This window comes from Zootermopsis nevadensis, unplaced genomic scaffold, assembly GCF_977971745.1.
Source record: "Zootermopsis nevadensis isolate Lab colony 2312 unplaced genomic scaffold, Znev_1.0 Znev_ptg000001l, whole genome shotgun sequence".
NCBI classification, from domain to species: Eukaryota; Metazoa; Arthropoda; class Insecta; order Blattodea; family Termopsidae; genus Zootermopsis; species Zootermopsis nevadensis.
The window spans coordinates 20,735,395-20,757,466 of NW_028259133.1; the positions used below are offsets into that span (position 1 = coordinate 20,735,395).

General features: G+C 38.8%; 1 protein-coding gene across 1 annotated transcript in view; it reads right to left on the reverse strand.

The window, feature by feature from the left end:
• Positions 1-428: 428 nt before the first annotated feature.
• The window catches only part of Unc-76 (fasciculation and elongation protein Unc-76), a 35,894-nt gene continuing 14,250 nt past the window's right edge, over positions 429-22,072 (reverse strand). Inside the window, exons 2-8 of the mRNA XM_022072236.2 lie at positions 5,914-6,022; positions 5,607-5,771; positions 5,410-5,521; positions 4,535-4,788; positions 4,244-4,319; positions 4,094-4,159; positions 429-3,410 (exon numbers count right to left, since the gene is read on the reverse strand). Of these exons, the coding sequence (XP_021927928.1) occupies positions 3,394-3,410; positions 4,094-4,159; positions 4,244-4,319; positions 4,535-4,788; positions 5,410-5,521; positions 5,607-5,771; positions 5,914-6,022 (799 nt within the window). The 3' untranslated portion in view covers positions 429-3,393. The remainder of the gene's footprint in view (positions 3,411-4,093; positions 4,160-4,243; positions 4,320-4,534; positions 4,789-5,409; positions 5,522-5,606; positions 5,772-5,913; positions 6,023-22,072) is intronic.

Consider the following 22,072-nt stretch of genomic DNA (forward strand, 5'->3'; position numbering starts at 1 on the left):
TATTAAGGTTAGAAGCAACATACAGGAAAACATTCACGATTTTCTATATATATATATAAGGCGACAGAAATATTTATACCGTAAACATAAAAATTATGTGTTAATATCCCTTCAAATGGCTTACGTTAGAGCACAAATGCTTTAAAATCATAAAAGACTTGGATAAAGAAAGTCACATTTGTAGACATTCTCTCGTATGTTAACCGTATTAGCCCAGCTAACAACGAAAAACAATTTCTCGATATTTTTAAATGACTAATACATTTATTGTACGCATGTGTAAGTGTGTTGCTTCGTCCTGGAACATTTGACGGGTTTGTCGGACACAAGAAATGCAAAGTAGCGTCGATTGACAAAACAAAAGGATAATATTAAAATGAATCTTAGGTAAACAGAATGAGAGGATATGAAATGGTCTGGTGTAATAATTAAATTACAAAGGCATACATTTTATTGTTGCATACAGTTATTATTATAAATAATACTGTATAATATTTATACAGAATAAATTGCAAGGCCAGTGTTCTGACGTAACTCGACCAGAACAATAAAAAATATTGACAAGCCACAAGATTTTTAGCGTAACATCACATTAGAACAGAGTGCGAAAAAACGGTGTTTCCGACAGGGATTAAATATGATAATTTCATTTAAGCTGCATTAATTTAAGTAGCAGAGAAATTAAGTGTGTCCAGTAATTTTTCACAAATCACCGTGAAATTCGGACTACCTTAAGACAGCTTACGGCTACCATATTAATTAGAAATTTATAATTAATTCACTAATTTGCTCATGAACTTTAGTACTGCAAGCTTCGAAGGGAATAATTTTTATTAAGATTTATAATGAACTTTTCAATATTAAATATAAATATTCTTACAGTAACGATAATTTATCATGTATCATTTTTATCAGAATATATTTCATGGTTATTAAAAAAAATGCTATCATTTTTGAGGCAAAAGGGCTCATTACTAAAAAAAAAAAACAAATAATTATTGACCTCTAAAATGTATTTTAATAAACTAGAATGATAGAATTTCATAAAACGTAATTTTTACGACAGGCTCTTCGCACTTCCAAATCACTGGCTCGCTTAATCACAGTAACCTTCACGCAAAATTAATTATCTTTCAACTAAATATTATTATTTTATATTAGCTGTTTAACATTTTTGAATCAAAAGGAATTAAGATTCTAGTTAAGATACTAATTTCCTCTACTGCAATTTTACCATAATCATAAACGTAACAACAAAAGCATTTAGATTTAATTATAAAGCCAAGGAAAAGCGTAATTACGTCACGAAACATTTTATTTCTGCTAACACGCTAAAAAGGGCACAAAACGTCTCTGGGAGTTGGAATAACTCGGCTAGTAATCCGATTAAAGACTCGATGGCAGGGTTTCGATCCCTGGCGGGGGCAATTGTTCTTATAGTCCCCGTATTCAGACCGCCTCCTATCCGATGGATACCGCGGGTCCTTTTTCCGGGGTTAAAGTTCAACCAAGGGCATGTCACCGATTATTCACACCCAAAATGAGTAGCAGCTATATACGAATTCAAAATACCGACGCAGTGTGATATATCGTAAAAACGCCCAGTCATTCGTATTTAAGCGTTTAAATTAAAAAAAATTAATACAGTTGACTGTAATAAAATACTAGACACACTCTGCTACTCTAATCAAACAATTATAACCACTCGTATTTTTAGAAGACGCAATTAAAGAGAGTAACAAGAAATAATATATAAAAATTAAAAATAATTATATTTTTACAATTTTGTACAAGGCGTATATATATATATATATATATATATATATATATATAATAAACATGCACGTTTTACATTACAACGAAGTGTCACTCGGGCGTATTTTTAATTCATACGCGATATTATTATTCCATTTATTTTAAATGTGAATCACGGTGCAAATATCTGAACGAATGGCAAGACGGTGAAACACAGCTGTTAAAGAGTAAAAAATCACCAGAGTAAAATCACCAGCTAAGCATCGGCTCCACCTCGGCAATTACTTTTAATCTAACACAGACGAAAACTAACGCAGTCTTTGGTTTTAATTAACCACTCTAATTTTTTTTTTGTAATTCTTTTTAAATAATTCGATGCGGTTTCTGAACTAATAAACTTTAACCATTTCTTCGAGTTTTAATTTTTAAATTACTTAAAAATAAACTATGTACAATTACACGGAGAAGAAAAATTACATTGCACTGGGAAATAATTCAAAGTATTTTTTCCCTATATTTTAAATAATTAAATACACATGCACACACAAAAAATACACAACACAGCATCACAAAACATTCTATGGCTAATATCTCGAAGTGCAGAGTACAGATTTTGTGGGAAAACACGATAAATGGCGGGAATAAACCGCGACGTTCATCTGTTCCACCGACATTAATTATCCTCACGACCGTAACAAAAGCGCCTGCTAGATATTTCAAAGGAAGCTTGGAATGGTAATTAAATATTCGTAGCGTAATAAATATGTATTAGAAAAGGCTTTTTTTTTCCCCACATCCTCAACACTCTAAACGTTTGTCCCGTGTTTTTTCGTCCCCATGGCACTGATGACTAGCGTAGTCTGCGTCTTTATTTTAGGAATTACGATTTCTTTAATCACTCTCAGCAATTTTAGACCTACACAAAATATTTTCCAGAACAAAGAGATTTTAATTAATATTTTTAATATAAATCGAATATGAAACTTAAAATGTTAATTAATAATAAAACTCGCTATGAAGGAGATTCGAAGTGTCTGTCGATAACCTGAACGCAAAGTTCTGCGCGCGCATTACCGAACAGTAAGCTCGAGTATTACGTCAAGCGGCCGACAGCGCTGTGAAGTGCGGCGGTGAAAATATGAAGTTTTATTACGTCAAGCGGTTTACAGCGCCGCGAAGAGCGGCGGTGAAAACATGAAGTTTTATTACGTCAAGCGGCCAACAGCGCCGTGAAGAGCTGTGGTGGAACTATAAAGTTTATTTTATGCGCTGTACCAACGCTTATTTCTGTTTCAAACACGAGAACCATTTCAGTTTCTCGGAAATTAATATTAATTTTGCTACAGAAAAATTTTGCGGAATATAAAGTGATTTCGGATTTTACGTGAAAATCCTAGCGATGTTCTGTATGGACCGAGATTATTTTTCAGGCCGAATCGCTTCGTAATTTGACGAGATTATTTCCGTTACGAAGATTTAAAATGTCCCATCGATACCTTTCGAGGAAAATAAATCTACAACTACCACATGTACGATTTACAATTACATGTAATTGTTTTACATAACAAGAAGTTTTGAAGCACACAAAGTGTTGGTAGGTAAAATGATGACGGCTGTCCGGTTCCATCTGCCGTTCTCTTACGTTGGACACAGAACTGAAATATGCGACATTCTTCAGTAATTAATACATATTTAAGAGAACAATTAATTTAAAATGCAAAATCATATCGCAGTAAAAAAAAACACAACTCACTGGAGAATGCGTGTTTATTAGTAAATTACAAAAAATTATTCAACGTGATCTGCACGTAAGCGTAAATGACAGATCATGTTATTGAACCCAAATTTCGATGTATTTTCTGGTATGTTTCCTGCCGTGCACGGAACATCAACCCGTAGCTTTTCCGGAGTATAAATGCGATTTGACTATATATTATTCTTTAAAAATCCACATAAAAATAAATCAGTTGGGTTACGGTCCGGAGGTCTTGGTGGACACAAACATTCTGAAAAACAGACTCGAAGCACTCTCCAGAGGTTACGTTTCTTTTCGAAAACTTCAAAATGGGAGGGGGAAAGACTAAATTTCGGCTAAAAAATACTTGGAACAATATTTGGTTCCGAAATTCAAAATTATTACTTTCTCCGAGACAGCCAAATACCTCGTGAAAACTGTCCGACCTGACAAGACCTACAAAAAAATTCTATTAGCCTCAATATTTTGCGTACATACAGAACACTTCTAAAGCGGCCCATCCACGTACGAGCCCGGCTCGCGAGTCAGGCTCGTACGTGGATGTACCGCTTAAGGACTGTCACAGCTTTCAGGATTACTAACCTTTGAGTATATAATCCGTAAGGAGCGTAGGAACGGTGGGGCTGTCCTCGTTGATAGCTTTCAGTACTGCAACGAACAGATAAGTGATAAATCACGATAAATTTTAATTTATCATTTTCAAAAAAAGCCAAAAACTTCTATAATACTCACTTTTGATGAGGACCTGAAGAGCTTGGTTGTCCGGTGGACCACTCCCCAAGTGATAAGGGATCACCGTCGTCAGATACTGGGAACATAACGTTACTGGTAAAGGTTTGTCGTTTACATTTATCAAACTCCGACGTAAATTCACGTCTTCCTGAGAAGCTGACAGTTGTTCAGGCTTCATAACATTTATGGAACCCAAAGGTTCATTACTGTAAATTTTATGAGTAGAAAAATAATTTTAAAATACTTTTTCCAAACTCCGACACCAAAATCAGACGACCTCTCTTTCCTTACCTTGGGGTCGAGACCGTTCGGCACTCGAGTTGAGGCGTTGCTGCGTCCCGTTCGCTTGCGTTCGACGTGGTACTGGCGCCGTTTGTTCTGAACAGCGAGCAGAAGTGAGATAAAAGTATTCTTCAACTCCTTCTCATATTCTAGTTCATCGCGCAATGCAAGTTCTGCGATAAGCGTCTCTGAAAACTCTCGGATTAGAACTTCTAATTCCAGGTAGAGTTCATTCAGTTGAGACAGACTCAAAGTTATCAATTCTGAAACAAATACAAGGACAAAAAAGAAATGTTTATTTAACCCTTTGAAGCCGAAGATCGTCTGAATATTATTTATGAATTCAGTCCGTACCGCGAAGAAAACACTACACCTCACCATTACGAAAATCAGCTGGTTAACCCTTTGAAGCCGAAGCTCGTCTTCATAATATTTACGAATCCAGACCGTACCGCGAAGAAAACACTTCACTTAACCATTAGCAGTCGAATCAGGCGGTACCACATAAGATTTAACAAAAGAACAACCCGGTCAAAGCCTTAATAACGCTCTATCACGCGCGAAATGTTACGCGGCGTGACGTCATAAACGAGGGTGTGGATGAGAACTGATTTTGGTTAGGATTTAAGAAAGCGAGACAAAACCAAAATAAGAACCTTGAAAAATACGGCTACTGTGAAGTGACGTCAGAGACAAGAGTTCCATCTGCGGAACAACGTAATCTCAGCGACGAAAAAATTCATTACACGAACAAATAAAATCAATATACGCGAATTTTGATATGTTCCTTTATTACGTCCGTTCATATTTCCCAAAACCGAGTTCCTGATCTCTCGTGAGCACTGTCCTACACAAAATTTCTGCCACTACAGGTCAATACTCACTATCTTCATATAAGGGCGACTGAAATACTTCTTTTCCCTTCATTTCCAATGTGTCAGTCGAGTCGAGCAGCGAGCCGTCAGAATCAGGCGAGCATTCAGTTGATGGAGTCTCCTGAAACCACCACGTCATAATAAACGGAAAAAAAAAATATGAGAAATTTACAATAAATTAGTCCTTCTCTCCTTGTCCACAGTACCTGCATCATATCATCAATTTCCCTGATCACCTCCTCCGCTGTTTTCACAGGCTCCGTGTCCTGATGAAGACCAGAGAGGATGAGTGAATGCATGTCCAGGTCATTGGCCACAGCTTCGTCCTCGGAGCTCAGATCTAGCAGATCGTCGTCTGGAGAAAGTGTTTCCTGCGCACACCACGGCTAGGCATGAACTTCAGAAATTCATTCGGAGTTTTAACATTTTCGAGACGAAAATTTCATTTTTACGATAATTTTCATGAAAATCTGTCAACTGGTTCAAAAGTAAAATGAGAATGTATTAAAGTACCTTATTTTCATTGAGGTTTAAAGCTGGCATATGCAATTTCCTCGCATATGACTTTGACCAGTCAATAGGAAGGATATTTCCAAAATTACCAGTTATTGTCCACCACATCCTGTGAAATAAAAGAATATTCTCAAATAATAATTTCATAAACATATATACAAGACTTTTTTATCGCTTGAATTTTTCTAAAAATCTTAAGAGCCCGTGTTACTGACAACGTCCGCTAAATAAACCACAAACACACAACAACACATGAAGATAAGATGACAGATTAACAACGCTTCGATGATTCAGAATGATACGCACATTTATTTTATTTATTTATTTAGTGTTCTGTCTGACGACAGGTCCATATGAACAGGATCCTTCCATCCTTTTCTCGGACTGTGGACCTGTTCATATACGTTCTTGGCAGATGATCCAGAAGTGGTTTGCCATTGCCTTCTTCTGTGTGTGAATGGAGTAATTGTTGGGATGCCACGGAGGAAAACTCCGTGTTGCCTAGACCACGGCCTTGCCCAACACAAGTTATAAATTCGGGCACCGCCGGGAATCGAACCCGAGACCCCAGGATTACAAGGCCAGCGTTCTAACCGCTAGACCACCGTTGAATTCGATACGCACATACAGATTAAAAATAGTTTCTGAGTTATTCATTACATAAATTTGACTAATGTAAGAATTTCCCTTTATATGTCTTCAGGAGACTCAGTTGGGGTGCGTGAACTCAATTAATCTCTTTATGATTGTGTCTAATGACAAGGTTTGGTATTGGCAATCTTGTTTCAAATTTCGTAATATTTACTTTTGTAAAAACAAAACGAGGACACGACATTTCATACAAACTTATCAAAATTAACATAAAACACACAGAAATGCACACGCAATAATTCCGGGGGGATTTGCTAAAATGTCAGCTTCTGTGTCTGTGGTTGGCAGTAATCAATGAAAAGCTCGCTTTGGGGGGCGGGGGGTTTCTGCAGGGCTGCCAACACCCGAACTGCTGCCAACTAGGTCAGTATTCTTCATAACGTCGGATCCAGGCCCTCTGTAAATAATTTCCTTGGCAAAACTCTTATCGACTTGTTCGCGAACTTGTTCATGAATTAACAACAACTTTCAAAATAGCCTTCGCTGGACCAAGACATACGTGATCTATCACGCTGTGAGCCACCGTTCAACTTCTAAAATAGCTCACCGATCTTCACGAAACATGGTTTCAGCGTTACGATAATGGGGGTTACCACAAACTCACAATTTTAATTTCCTACAATGATGATCACCCTGATGATGGAGGCAGCAATGACCTCCGAAACATCGGCTAACTTCTATCACCAAACTTCACGGCGCAACATCCCAGAAGACAGTCGTGTTCAGCAAATGTCTTTCTCCCGAGCAGTTACAGACAAATGTTCCAGTCAGCCCCGCTCAAGGAACGAAGCTGAGTCCACGTGCGTAGGATGATAACCCAAACACTAACGTCCGGTTGTCAGCGAAGGTCTAGTGTACCTGGTGGGTTCTCCAGTGGCAAGTCGCCAGTCATAACGACCTCGAATACGACCTCCCCCCTCCCCACAATTTCCCCTTTCCACTTCATTTCACTTCTGCAAGCGATGAACACTGCCTTACACAGACCTGGGTACACGAAAGGAACTGGATATTTCAAGACCAGAGCAAGATAATTAATTAAGAGTGTCTAATTAGACGAGGGTGGAATTTTGGAGAAGGCTTAAGATTGGTACAAAAATTCTGATCTCATACTGTCAGATTTCGTCAGTAAGGAACAATTATATTTCAGATCGGGACTTCCAAGTTCTTACGGCGGACAGTAAGTAGATGGCTGTAGTCTGGTAGAAGTTTACTGACGTTTCAGAGGTCCTTAACCCTTCGAAGCCGAAGATCGTCTGAATATTATTTATGAATTCAGTCCGTACCGCGAAGAAAACACTACACCTCACCATTACGAAAATCAGCTGGTTAACCCTTTGAAGCCGAAGCTCGTCTGAATATTATTTACGAATCCAGACCGTACCGCGAAGAAAACACTTCACTTAACCATTAGAAGTCGAATCAGGCGGTACCACATAAGATTTAACAAAAGAACATCCCGGTCAAAGCCTTAATGCCTCTGTCATCAGGGCGATGAGGATCAGGACCCATCGCCCTGATGATGGAGGCAGCAAGGACCTCTGAAACGCTGAGGTGCTACAATCCGGAAGTAAGACAAATTGTTAGTCACTTATTTTTAACTTTTTCGTGATCGTCTTGCGTTGAGATGCTCATTAAGATCCAAAACACTGAACTGTCATTAATTAGTCGAATACAGACCACAGCGTCCCACCTCATCAGTTTGCAGACTGACTTTAATCTTAGATATCCATCAAAGCATACAGAGCACGAATTAATATTTTGTCGCCATTTTATGACGCACCGAAGTCTACGAGCAGCTTTACGACGTATGGGAATAAAACACAGAATGCAATTAAGCAAGTCACAGACAATGGTTGCGTTGTTTGGGGCAGGTGGGAGTACGGCAGACTGAGACGGACAAAAACCATTGAGGCAGTGGGAGGGGAACCCAAGGTCAACCACCGACACACAGCATCCTCCGCCCGCTCTGACGCTGTACCAGGGCTGCAACGAGATGAATTGCAGTATCATGAGATAGCATGACGTTATCATCTCTCTCTCAGCGACTGAAACACAATGTCCGTCAGATGTGGTTCTCATTTTAGGTTACCAACGTTTCGCATACTTCACCCCTCCGAAACGTCGGTTATCAACCTATAAGTCCACAAGGAGTTGCTACTAAGAAGACAAACACCGACAATCAAAATTACATCCGTTCAGCGATACTTTATTTTGGACCATTAATATAGAATTTTAACGAAATCGGTTTCGGAGATTATACGGACAGCCACAAGATTTTTCCTACCACCCGCATTCAATCTGTGATCGTTATGAAAAATTAAAAATTCCACGCATTTTATGAAACCGGAAGCTTCACAGGTGTGTTCAGAACAGCCCGTCATTGAGGTTTACGTTCATCGATTCCGTATCGTATTTAACATCGATTTTAATATTATCATCCCAACTACATCCCCCCTTAAGCAAAACTCCCAAAATACTGATATTCCTGACCACATAAACACCTGTTGATAATGACTTAGTATTTCTAAAGAAATGTTAACAATCTTTCGGAGTTGTTATTATTATTATTATTACGTGTAATTTAAAGGAGGCAGCCACATGTTTCGATGACGTCAGCAGCCTGTCGGTTTACATCTGTTACATACATGTGGTTTAAAATTAATGTTGCAAAAATGTAAAGCTGAACATCCCAATACCAGAAAGAACACTGCATCTCGACAAAAGTTTGTCCAGAGATTCCAAGAAACACACGCTCCTTCTAAAGAAATCCCTGACATGATGAGAACACAAAATTAATTAAAAATATGTAGTAACCCGATGTTGGTTTAATGGCTGCAATGTCGCATGGACTTTATACCAAAGTTTTGGACGAACATATAATATTCTATCAACAGCCCTGAAGATGGAGGAAGTATGGTACTCCGAAACGTTGATTCCACCTGCAATTCCATACGACGTTGCACCACAAAAGACCAACGACACATTCACAGCTCAAGTGAAATTCAGACTTTCAACACGAAAAATATCTTTTGAGAAACTTTACAGATGCAAGCCTTCACGTGTTTGAAAACAAAGTGATCTGGACCTTAATATCGTCACGACATGAAAATCTAGAGTCTACGATGGGCGTTTTATTAACCCTTGAAAGCCCAGTGGTCATTGTATGTCCCACCTGCTTTAACAATCAGTAACATTTCAGTTTGTATTGAATTTCGTATGATTCTCAGTTGCAAATAGCGATTATTTCTTTAAACAGCGTTAATCAGTTGATCTTTGCAATGGTGAAGTTTTGTGTTTTCTTCGCGGTACGGACTGAAATATTAAATATTATTTAGACGAGCTTGGGCTTCGGAGCGTTAATTATCGGATTAAATATCTATTATTTCCTTAAACGGCGTTAATCAGTTGATCTTTGCAATGGTGAAGTTTTGTGTTTTCTTCGCGGTACGGACTGAAATATTAAATATTATTTAGACGAGCTTGGGCTTCGGAGCGTTAATTATCGGATTAAATATCTATTATTTCCTTAAACGGCGTTAATCAGTTGATCTTTGCAATGGTGAAGTTTTGTGTTTTCTTCGCGGTACGGACTGAAATATTAAATATTATTTAGACGAGCTTGGGCTTCGGAGCGTTAATTATCGGATTAAATATCTATTATTTCCTTAAACGGCGTTAATCAGTTGATCTTTGCAATGGTGAAGTTTTGTGTTTTCTTCGCGGTACGGACTGAAATATTAAATATTATTTAGACGAGCTTGGGCTTCGGAGCGTTAATTATCGGATTAAATATCTATTATTTCCTTAAACGGCGTTAATCAGTTGATCTTTGCAATGGTGAAGTTTTGTGTTTTCTTCGCGGTACGGACTGAAATATTAAATATTATTTAGACGAGCTTGGGCTTCAGAGCGTTAATTAATTATCGGATTAAATATCTATTATTTCCTTAAACGGCGTTAATCAGTTGATCTTTGCAATGGTGAAGTTTTGTGTTTTCTTCGCGGTACGGACTGAAATATTAAATATTATTTAGACGAGCTTGGGCTCCAGAGCGTTAATTAATTATCGGATTAAATATCTATTATTTCCTTAAACAGCGTTAATCAGTTGATCTTTGCAATGGTGAAGTTTTGTGTTTTCTTCGCGGTACGGACTGAAATATTAAATATTATTTAGACGAGCTTGGGCTTCGGAGCGTTAATTATCGGATTAAATATCTATTATTTCCTTAAACGGCGTTAATCAGTTGATCTTTGCAATGGTGAAGTTTTGTGTTTTCTTCGCGGTACGGACTGAAATATTAAATATTATTTAGACGAGCTTGGGCTTCGGAGCGTTAATTATCGGATTAAATATCTATTATTTCCTTAAACGGCGTTAATCAGTTGATCTTTGCAATGGTGAAGTTTTGTGTTTTCTTCGCGGTACGGACTGAAATATTAAATATTATTTAGACGAGCTTGGGCTCCAGAGCGTTAATTAATTATCGGATTAAATATCTATTATTTCCTTAAACGGCGTTAATCAGTTGATCTTTGCAATGGTGAAGTTTTGTGTTTTCTTCGCGGTACGGACTGAAATATTAAATATTATTTAGACGAGCTTGGGCTTCAGAGCGTTAATTAATTATCGGATTAAATATCTATTATTTCCTTAAACGGCGTTAATCAGTTGATCTTTGCAATGGTGAAGTTTTGTGTTTTCTTCGCGGTACGGACTGAAATATTAAATATTATTTAGACGAGCTTGGGCTCCAGAGCGTTAATTAATTATCGGATTAAATATCTATTATTTCCTTAAACGGCGTTAATCAGTTGATCTTTGCAATGGTGAAGTTTTGTGTTTTCTTCGCGGTACGGACTGAAATATTAAATATTATTTAGACGAGCTTGGGCTTCAGAGCGTTAATTAATTATCGGATTAAATATCTATTATTTCCTTAAACGGCGTTAATCAGTTGATCTTTGCAATGGTGAAGTTTTGTGTTTTCTTCGCGGTACGGACTGAAATATTAAATATTATTTAGACGAGCTTGGGCTTCAGAGCGTTAATTAATTATCGGATTAAATATCTATTATTTCCTTAAACGGCGTTAATCGGCTGATCTTTGCAATGGTGAAGTTTTGTGTTTTCTTCGCGGTACGGACTGAATTATTAAGTGCTTTTAGACGAGCTTGGGCTTCAGAGCGTTAATTAATGTCAGCGCGCAATACAGCCGATTATGGCACGTGACATACTGTTTACAGTTCTCGAATTATTAACGAGGGCTTGCACTAGAAACCAACATGAAGGCGGCCATGCTTCGTTAAGCGAAAACGAGTTACGTGTAATTATCATCACCAAACACAAACAAATAAAGTGATATTTATGATATGTCAGAAACTCCGTACCCTCTCCTGAACATTACATTCTTTGTCCTAAACTTCCACTCTAGTTAACAATACACTGTATTAGGAGACACGGACAGAAACAATGAACACTTGTTTAATTACATTATTACTACAGATCGGGAGACAGAACGAATGTTGCCAGATATTTACATTTGAACTGTACTATCCTTAAGGCAGGACACGTATCTGCGACTTGGCAACAAAGCGCACATTTTCTAGTGCAAAAAAGGGGGCCTATGTTAAGATAACTTACATGGGTCTTGCGTTTTCCATCTTGAAAATCACAATAACAATTTACGAACACCAAAAGACCCAACTCATAATACTTAAAGAAAAATACAACGTATAATTTCTACAAAACTACAAACAGCTGGCAGGATGGCCGGCCAGTCCTCAGGTCTGGTTTAGAACAGGGGACCTCCCGGATAAGACGCGGAAATACTAACCATACTGCAGTGAATTTAACCCAGCGTCAACTTCTCACAAATTCCTCCTACGCAGATCTAAAAATGATGAGTTAATACCACCCTGAGACGACCACCTTATAAAATAGAGCCCGGTGGCTGGGGAGAACAAAAGAACGTCTCAATACGTCGTCATGGTAACAAGACAACGCCATAACCAGTCTTGGAAACCGGTTAGGTACAAGTGGATGGCGCGTATTCTCGTAGGCCAATGACTTCACGTAACAACAATAATGAAAATAAAGCGATTCAAGTGTCTGCTTCCTTCTACAGGTTTGTTACGAAACGCAGATATCAGCTTACATCGTTAAAAAAAAAATCAAGCAAAACAGAAAATCGTATTTCCAACAACGCGAAATCTATTTCTGCCTTCTCTAGACTGTTTAACGCGTAGCAACAGCCAAGTCTGTTCCATTGTCTGCTGTTATGGAAACTCTCGCCTTGACAGTCCATTCCAATGAAAAGTCACCCACACCGTTCAAATTTCGTATTTCATTAAACATTCACGACTGAAACACATAAAATCATATCTCATGTTTTTTTAACTTTACATCTGATGAGGCCAAACGTCCCTTAACAGCGAAATTATCACCAACAAATCATAGCCAATCACATGGACTGATTCTTCTTTGGAGTTTAATTCTCCACACACTGTAAAGCAGAGTCTAATTAATGTACGACGCTCGTGAAATACACGAGGAATCACAAGACACCAAAATAAGGCTTTGTCAGCAAACTTCAAACGCACTCTGCTCTGATCCTAGTTCATCTTTCATTAAAAATCTGTCCAGTGGTTATTTTATTTATTTATTTAGTGTTCTGTCTGACGACAGGTCCATATGAACAGGATCCTTCCATCCTTTTCTCGGACTGGGACCTGTTCATATACGTTCTTGGCAGATGATCCAGAAGTGGTTTGCCATTGCCTTCTTCTGTGTGTGAATGGAGTAATTGTTGGGATGCCACGGAGGAAAACTCCGTGTTGCCTAGACCACGGCCTTGCCCAACACAAGTTATAAATTCGGGCACCTCCGGGAATCAAACCCGAGACCCCAGGATTACAAGGCCAGCGTTCTATCCGCTAGAGTCCAGTGGTTACAGAAATTAATAATGCGGACAGACATGATTAAAGATGCGATATACAGCGACCACTGGTTTTTAAAGTATTAAATTCCGAGGTAAATTAATTGTTTAATACCAGAGAACATAATCCATGAGAGCTGATGAGAGAGTTAAAAAAATTCCTCATAACGAAATGATCTCTTTCGCAAATGGAATTTCTGTATTATCTAATATCGTCTCAATAAAATGTGACACAAAATAAGGAAATGAAGACCAAACGATTTATCTTATCGTTTTTAGGCGTAATAACACACAAATAAATGTTCTGATTGGGAGAAATGCTGACTCTACGGAGGCAACACACCTTCACACTCGAGCGCGCGTGTGTACCCATACATGGACCACGAGTACGTACATCGAGATCACGACCTCGTATCCAGCAGTTTCCATATCAGTATCGGACTTGTGACATTTCGGCATGGAGGGACTGAGGAAAAAACAAAACAAAAAGATTTCCGTCAGGATAGCCGGTCTCCGAGGCCAACATTTGAACCAGAGACCTATTTAATACGAAAGAATACTAACCACTCAACTGCGAAGCTCGGCTGATATTGTGATTTCTTCTTCTCGTTATTCAATTTGTGTTATGTCGCGTGCATTTTTGAGCGGCCATAATTGTTTTCCTTGCTGTGCGCTATTCTTTTGTACGTAATTATACGAATTATCTTACTTCTCGCCCATCTCATCCTCTTTGATTTGGCGAAGATCGCAGATTTTGAAGCCCCTCCTACTGAGTGCATGGACACCTCGAAGCAGAAATAGATTCACCTCTGTCTGATCATCATTCCCGTTTTCCGCAGTCTTGTGGCAGTTTGTCAAGAAATGGACAACGTCTGGAGAGACTCCAATAGACGGCCGAAGTCAGTACCATCGAGTACCGCATTCTATGGACCTCCACACGCATCTCTGTTGCGATTTGCACGAGAAGGTTGGCATATCCGAATCCACAAAATCTATTCCATTGTCCCCGCACAGTTCACGAAACCCTTTGAAGCCCAAACCACATCTAAATATTATTTAAAGATTCAGTCCGTACCGCGAAGAAAACACAACACTTCACCATTACGAAGATCGACTGGTTAACGCTGTTTAAGGAAATAATCGCTGTTTATACCGAGAATCATAGTTCGTCTGAATAATATTAAGAACTCAGTCCGTACCGCGAAGAAAACACAACACTTCACCATTACGAAGATCAACTGGTTAACGCCGTTTAAGGAAATAATCGCTGTTTATAATGAGACACGCACTGCGTACATAATATTTAAGAATTCAGTCCGTACCGCGAAGAAAACACCACACTTCACCATTACAAAGATCAATTGGTTAACGCTGTTTAAGGAAATAATCGCTGTTTATAATGAGACACGCACTGCGTACATAATATTTAAGAATTCAGTACGTACCGCGAAGAAAACACAACACTTCACCATTACGAAGATCAACTGGTTAACGCCGTTTAAGGAAATAATCGCTGTTTATAATGAGACACGCACTGCGTACATAATATTTAAGAATTCAGTCCGTACCGCGAAGAAAACACCACACTTCACCATTACAAAGATCAATTGGTTAACGCTGTTTAAGGAAATAATCGCTGTTTATAATGAGACACGCACTGCGTACATAATATTTAAGAATTCAGTACGTACCGCGAAGAAAACACCACACTTCACCATTACGAAAGATCGAATGGTTAACGCTGTTTAAGGAAATAATCGCTGTTTATAATGAGACACGCACTGCGTACATAATATTTAAGAATTCAGTACGTACCGCGAAGAAAACACCACACTTCACCATTACGAAAGATCGAATGGTTAACGCTGTTTAAGGAAATACTCGCTTTTTATAATGAGACACGCACTGCGTACATAATATTTAAGAATTCAGTACGTACCGCGAAGAAAACACCACACTTCACCATTACGAAAGATCAATTGGTTAACGCTGTTTAAGGAAATAATCGCTGTTTATAATGAGACACGCACTGCGTACATAATATTTAAGAATTCAGTACGTACCGCGAAGAAAACACAACACTTCACCATTACGAAAGATCAATTGGTTAACGCTGTTTAAGGAAATAATCGCTGTTTATAATGAGACACGCACTGCGTACATAATATTTAAGAATTCAGTACGTACCGCGAAGAAAACACCACACTTCACCATTACGAAAGATCGAATGGTTAACGCTGTTTAAGGAAATACTCGCTTTTTATAATGAGACACGCACTGCGTACATAATATTTAAGAATTCAGTCCGTACCGCGAAGAAAACACCACACTTCACCATTACGAAGATCAACTGGTTAACGCTGTTTAAGGAAATAATCGCTGTTTACTCATCCATAAATACATTATGCGGGCAAAATGCAGAGTTAGTGTTTGTTGAACCAGGTGGTACATACAGTTACCACTCGGGTTCAAACAGGCTGATGACGGACGACGAGAGAAATACGTTCCCGGCCAACACATTTCAAGCCGATACGTAAATCCAAGGAATTTATTTCGTCACGACAGTGGCCTGGGGTTTACTTTATGCTGATTGCTTTAGTAGCAAGAGCGAGAGAGAGAGAGAGAGAGAGAGAGAGAGAGAGAGAGGAGAAGAGAAACGTGACACATAGGCAAGTTTATTGTGCCACTTTCTTGTGGTGGTGGTGGTTCTAAAACTGCGCAACACATGGGCAGATGCAGATGTCTTTAGCTGGAGAAGATCCGGACGCCTTGCAAATGCCACGTTTTTCAGTTTCTCTGACGGTGAAGGAGGGAGAGAGAGAGAGGGGGGGGGGCCCAGCATGAAAACAAATATGAACCTTCCTTTTACAACTCAAGACGCCACTGTATAAACAGACGTCAGCATTAAATTTAAGGCCCCGAAATGAGAACATCTGAAGTTACAGATCGCAGCTTTCTCGAATAAACCTAACCAGCGAAGTATTTTACGACTTGTTTTATGTTTTGTTTTCCATCTCGCAATATTAAGTTCTAATCTTTTTCTTTGCAACCAATTAAAATAATAAAATCACACTTAAACCTTTTTTCTGACACATGAAGGTCACTTAACTGTAACAAACAAACAATTATTCTCGTTGAATTAAGTTTACATCTCGTGGAACATCCCAGAACACAGTCGTGTTAACATTTATCTCCGCGATTACCAGAAATCTAATCACCTCCAAGTTCTCTACCCAAACACAAACGCCTTATATGGCGGAAAAGTGTCCAAGATCTTGGGCCATTCAGAATACTCCTCATGGTTTCCCTAGTCTCATAACTAAATGAATCAGCCGTGACGTCACATCTCATGTTGCGTAATCACTTACTAGCCGGACGATAAGGCAAATTACTGGAACAAGGAATTACGTGCACTTGAAACACATGTGACCTCAAACTGTAACCATAATTGCGGTAATGTAATGGCTGGCTGGACAAGCCTGTCGCACGCATAAAAGAGGCGGGCATCCCAAGTATTTAATGACTAAATGTGTGCACGTGGATAAGTCAGGGTTTTTAAGGTTCAGAAGGATTTTAAAAGGCAACCGGCGATGTCGTGGGTGGTCTCTTTAAGCGATTAGCGAATTTTCGAAGGAAGACTTTGTTCATGTTCCTAGAAAATATTGGACACCGCTTCACAGTCCAACAGTTCAGAGATTAGTTTGCTCATATCATGGTGCTACGAAAGGGTTCTGAAGTTAGCTAAATCAATTATTTTCCTATATGATTACTCCATTCACACACAGAAGAAGGCAATGGCAAACCACTTCTGGATCATCTGCCAAGAACGTATATGAACAGGTCCCAGTCCGAGAAAAGGATGGAAGGATCTTGTTCATATGGACCTGTCGTCAGACAGAACACTAAATAATAATACGATGAGGTGGTCTAGCGGTTAGAACGCTGGCCTTGTAATCCTGGGGTCTCGGGTTCGATTCCCGGCGGTGCCCGAATTTATAACTTGTGTTGGGCAAGGCCGTGGTCTAGGCAACACGGAGTTTTCCTCCGTGGCATCCCAACAATTACTCCATTCACACACAGAAGAAGGCAATGGCAAACCACTTCTGGATCATCTGCCAAGAACGTATATGAACAGGTCCCAGTCCGAGAAAAGGATGGAAGGATCCTGTTCATATGGACCTGTCGTCAGACAGAACACTAATAATAATAATAATAATAATAATGAGACAACAGATGAACTACTGCCTTATTTTGTGACAACTCTATGATGAAACAGGTATGTCAGCGATCTGAAATTTAATTACTGACTTTGGATTTTCTTAGCACCTCAGTCGCTTAAACACTAATTACTTCTGTCAACGAACCCTTCTTACGAATTCCACTGATTACAAGAAACATACGCCACACGTCGACATAGGAAAACAAAATGAATGCGCTGTTGTCAAGTAGAGAATTTTCAAAACTGTTAAGAAGATCTTACAGCCTATTTCAAACAATTTACTTACGACTTGTACAAACATTAAAAAAAACGACTACCCCCAAAGCTCGGCCCCATTTAACAAACACATTACAGCTTAGAAAAATACACGTTCAGAACAAGGACTTATCAACGCTACAATTTGGAACTCGTTTAAACCAAATTCTTGCTATGACAAGCAAAACATGGATTTGGATCTGACGGAGTATAGTAGCAAGAAGGAAATGGATTTCCCTCTAAGAATCAGTGATTTTTTTCTATAATTTACACCCACGCTTTGAAGCAACAGTATCAATTTTCGAGAATGTGTGTTCACTGTTAATCAGACCGTTTAAAAAAACAACTGCACTTTAGAAATAATCAGTGCACAAAGGACAAAGAACATCGCTTATTTTATCTGTACCTAAAAATAAATAATCGGTATTCTGGTTACAGTTAATTTTTTCAGTACTTAGGGGAAGTGATGTTTAATCCTACTATCAGTAATTTTCATCACCAAAATTATGACTACCGCTGAAGAACTGAGTTCTTCTTGAAAATCGTATAGTTTTTTTTTTTTTTTTTTTTTTTTAGAATTCAGTCCGTACCGCAAAGAAAACACAGCACTTCATAATTAAAAAGATAAATATGTTAACGATGTTTACCGACTATTGAAGCAGGTGGTATATATATTTACCACTAGACTTTAAAGGGATGTGTTTTATCTAGGTGCTTGGACCTCGAAGGAAGTGTTCTGATGTGCGGATCAGAATCAATGCGTGCGCGGTCAGCAGTTGTGCAGTTATGAAGACTGTCACAGCTCATGGTGATGTCATCAATTTATTAGCACAGTGAGAACATTTACATATGAGACTACTTCTCTGATGTCTGTCTGGTAACATCTCCAAAACGTTCTGTGGCTGGCAGGCACCCGACGGCCCGAGCGTAGAAGAGACCACGAGTTTCCGATACTCCCCTACGATCTATCGATGTAACAAAATCGATTATTCTCCAATCTCGCAGCATTCAGACCCAGAACGAACAATTTTGAAGGTCAGGACATTTGAGATTGAAAGAAGTAAAATCCGGATGATGAAAAAGGGGAAAGGAATTGAAATTGAAGACGAAGAGGGGATAACAAAATCTGGGAATGCGCGAAGAACATAAGATATTGTTTAATGCTAACTCCATATCTGCACTGTTCTCGAAATGTAACTCTGCAAAAATTAATCTGAGCTATATTAATTGTACCACTGAGTTGGTTAAAAGTGGAACATTATTATGAACGATGAGTAGTTAATACTGACTGAGAAAGTCGTGGCCGATTTTAAGGTACCATTCCGGTATACTTGTTAAGACACTGAGTAAAACTAAGAAGAATCTCAGTCAATATAAGCGGTAATTGTAACCGGGTATTTTCCGAGTGAAAATTACAGATGTTTACCGCTGCGCTAACCTACACATCAAACTCGTATGATGCAGGGAAAATTATCAGGCACAAGATGACTTGAAGAAACTCATTTGACGGTACCAGAAAACACGATTCTACATACTACAAGGACTTAAGAAGCTGCCATATCTCTTCTGTTGCTCAGCAGCTGGTGATGACGTCATGGATGCTGCACTGGCTGTTATGATTAGGTGATGGGAAATTTTTTTAGTGGCAAACGCCTCCAGTGTTTACTAATTTAGACTTTTCCATCCTAATTTAATTTTAAAATTAGTTTTATTTTTCACCTTGCTTAAATACGGCGTCGCCATTATGTGACACGTCACTCAGACACACGTAGGGCGCCGACAAATTCTATAACTGGCGTTTAAATTACGCACAAGCAACATTTTTTTTTTTTTGGGGGGGGGGGGCAGAATTCGACCATCTCTCACCAACAATAAAACTATAAACGTACAGGCTATTTAAAGTATTAAATATTTTAGATTTTAATTCACCTGTACGGGTCGAGCGTTCTTGACATCGGCATCAGACAGAAGTGGTGAGTTTCACGATGTGGCAGCTTTATTTCCGAAGAAAGAGCTTTCGGTATCCACTGGATAATAAGTACAGCATGCCCCAAAAATGTATACACAATCGTTATATATGTCAGCAGTGTGTACATATCTTTTTGGGACAACCTGTACAATATACCTCAAAAGTATGGAAGAGAAGAGGGGGGACTGGTTCTAGAACAGGGCGAACACTGAGGAATGCAGCGGTTATCTTGTTTAGGAATATTACAGGACTCCACAAACGCTTATCAGTCAAGTCTTTTTTAAACTAGGTTATCGTGTGTATTTTGTGCGCTGTCCAATTTCTCCTTGTTATCGGCGAAATAAACAGCTGAAAGGTAAAATAATAACTGCACAACTGGACAGACAGTGGCCAGCGGTTAATTGTGTAAATTGTTCGATTACAATTTCCCCGCCCGAAATGAGCGAAAATTGGGTAAAAAATGGCTGTCATTTATATCCGAGCACTTCTGCTCCAGAGACTACTGTACTGAGAGAACTTTCTGGGTACCCACAGTTAGAAAGGAGACGCCTGAATTTAAATTTGAATCGTATCGGTTCCAAAATTAAACAAAAAGGGCAGGGGTACACAACATTACCGCTCGACAAGTAACGCGACACGTAACGAAGCACATAGATTCAAAAATTCGAATTTAACAAACAATAAATCTTTAAATTCTTAAGTTCTGCTCGCAAGAACTCTCCATATGCCTTCCAAAGATCAGAAAAACAATTACTTCAGAGGCACAAAGATGAAAAGATAATATTAAAACGAAACAAATATTACGTTATAGTAGACAGGGTTCATCTAGCTCAGGAGCGTCCAGGTGACGGTAACAAACCTTCCAGTTCCATAGACAATAGAAAATTTCTTAACACGCTGAGCGACTATTAGCTTCTGAAGCAAAACTTGCACATTCGAGTAATTTAGTAAATATGTGAGACTTTAAACTTTATAAACATACAAAGTTGCGATTTAGTGTTGTACACTCACGTCTTGCGTTCGGGTGCGTATTTTTTAAGGACACGCGTACATACGAGTACGTCCTAATTGTCTACTTCGTGAGAAGAAACTGAAATTGCTTTATCGGTATTCCGGACACGACGTACGTGCGTCATTCCCTGCTAAGTAGCTTTCTGAGGCAGCTGCAGAGACCACGCAGAGGGGCAGATCGATCCACACGGAATTAATTCGTGGCTCGTAACGCTGTCACTGCAGATAAGGGCTTCCTCGGAGGAAAAACGCGTATTCTCATCGATATCACTCGCAAATGATAACATGAGATTGTTAAGGTCGCGCTGCCCTATGTCCCTGAGGAAAATAAAACTATTTAAACCATCTCATTAGTAGCCCAAATCATCAGTAACATGTCAGTATTCGTGAAGTGGTTGCTTTGTAAATGCAGTTCCGGTTAAAAAGAGAATAATTTTAAATAAAACATGTTCCTGCTTTTCCTCAGTACGCTGAACCGAACACTTTTCAGTTCAGGGTCTGTAAGACCACGAGTACCGGTGTCTAGGGCGCTGGGCCGTGTCTGTGTTACACAAGGGCACATGTGTTGTTAACATGACGTGTGCCGACTACCAATTACAGCGGAAACAGCTCCAAGTTTGTTCTGTCGATTACATCATCCGGCCTGTTAGCTTCCTCGTAACAACAGTCTTAATAGGTGAAGATTTCACAGACAACTTCCGTAATTAGAGCTTGTTAGAAAATTTCTTGAAAGAATGTTCTAATTTCCAGAATTGTTTACTGGCCAAAGGTTTTGAAGGGCCTGCTTCCAATTCGAATATTACACGGAACATTACCAACCTAATCACAAGTCCCTTTAACTTTTTACGAGTATTTTTTCCAAGACTAATCAGGCACACGGGTTTACGTCACAAAACCAAGTTTGTCTTATGCAAAAAGGTCCCCTATTTCACACGAAAATTTTAATTTAACTTGTGACAAGACTAATTAATAGAATATCTACACAGTTTTAAACCAATGCTGAAATAAAGAATAATAATTTTATTAACAAAAGTTATAAAAACTAAAACAAATCGGTAATGACTCAGAGGCGCGGGCTGCAATTTTTATGGGCGATGTTTTATGACAAATTTAATA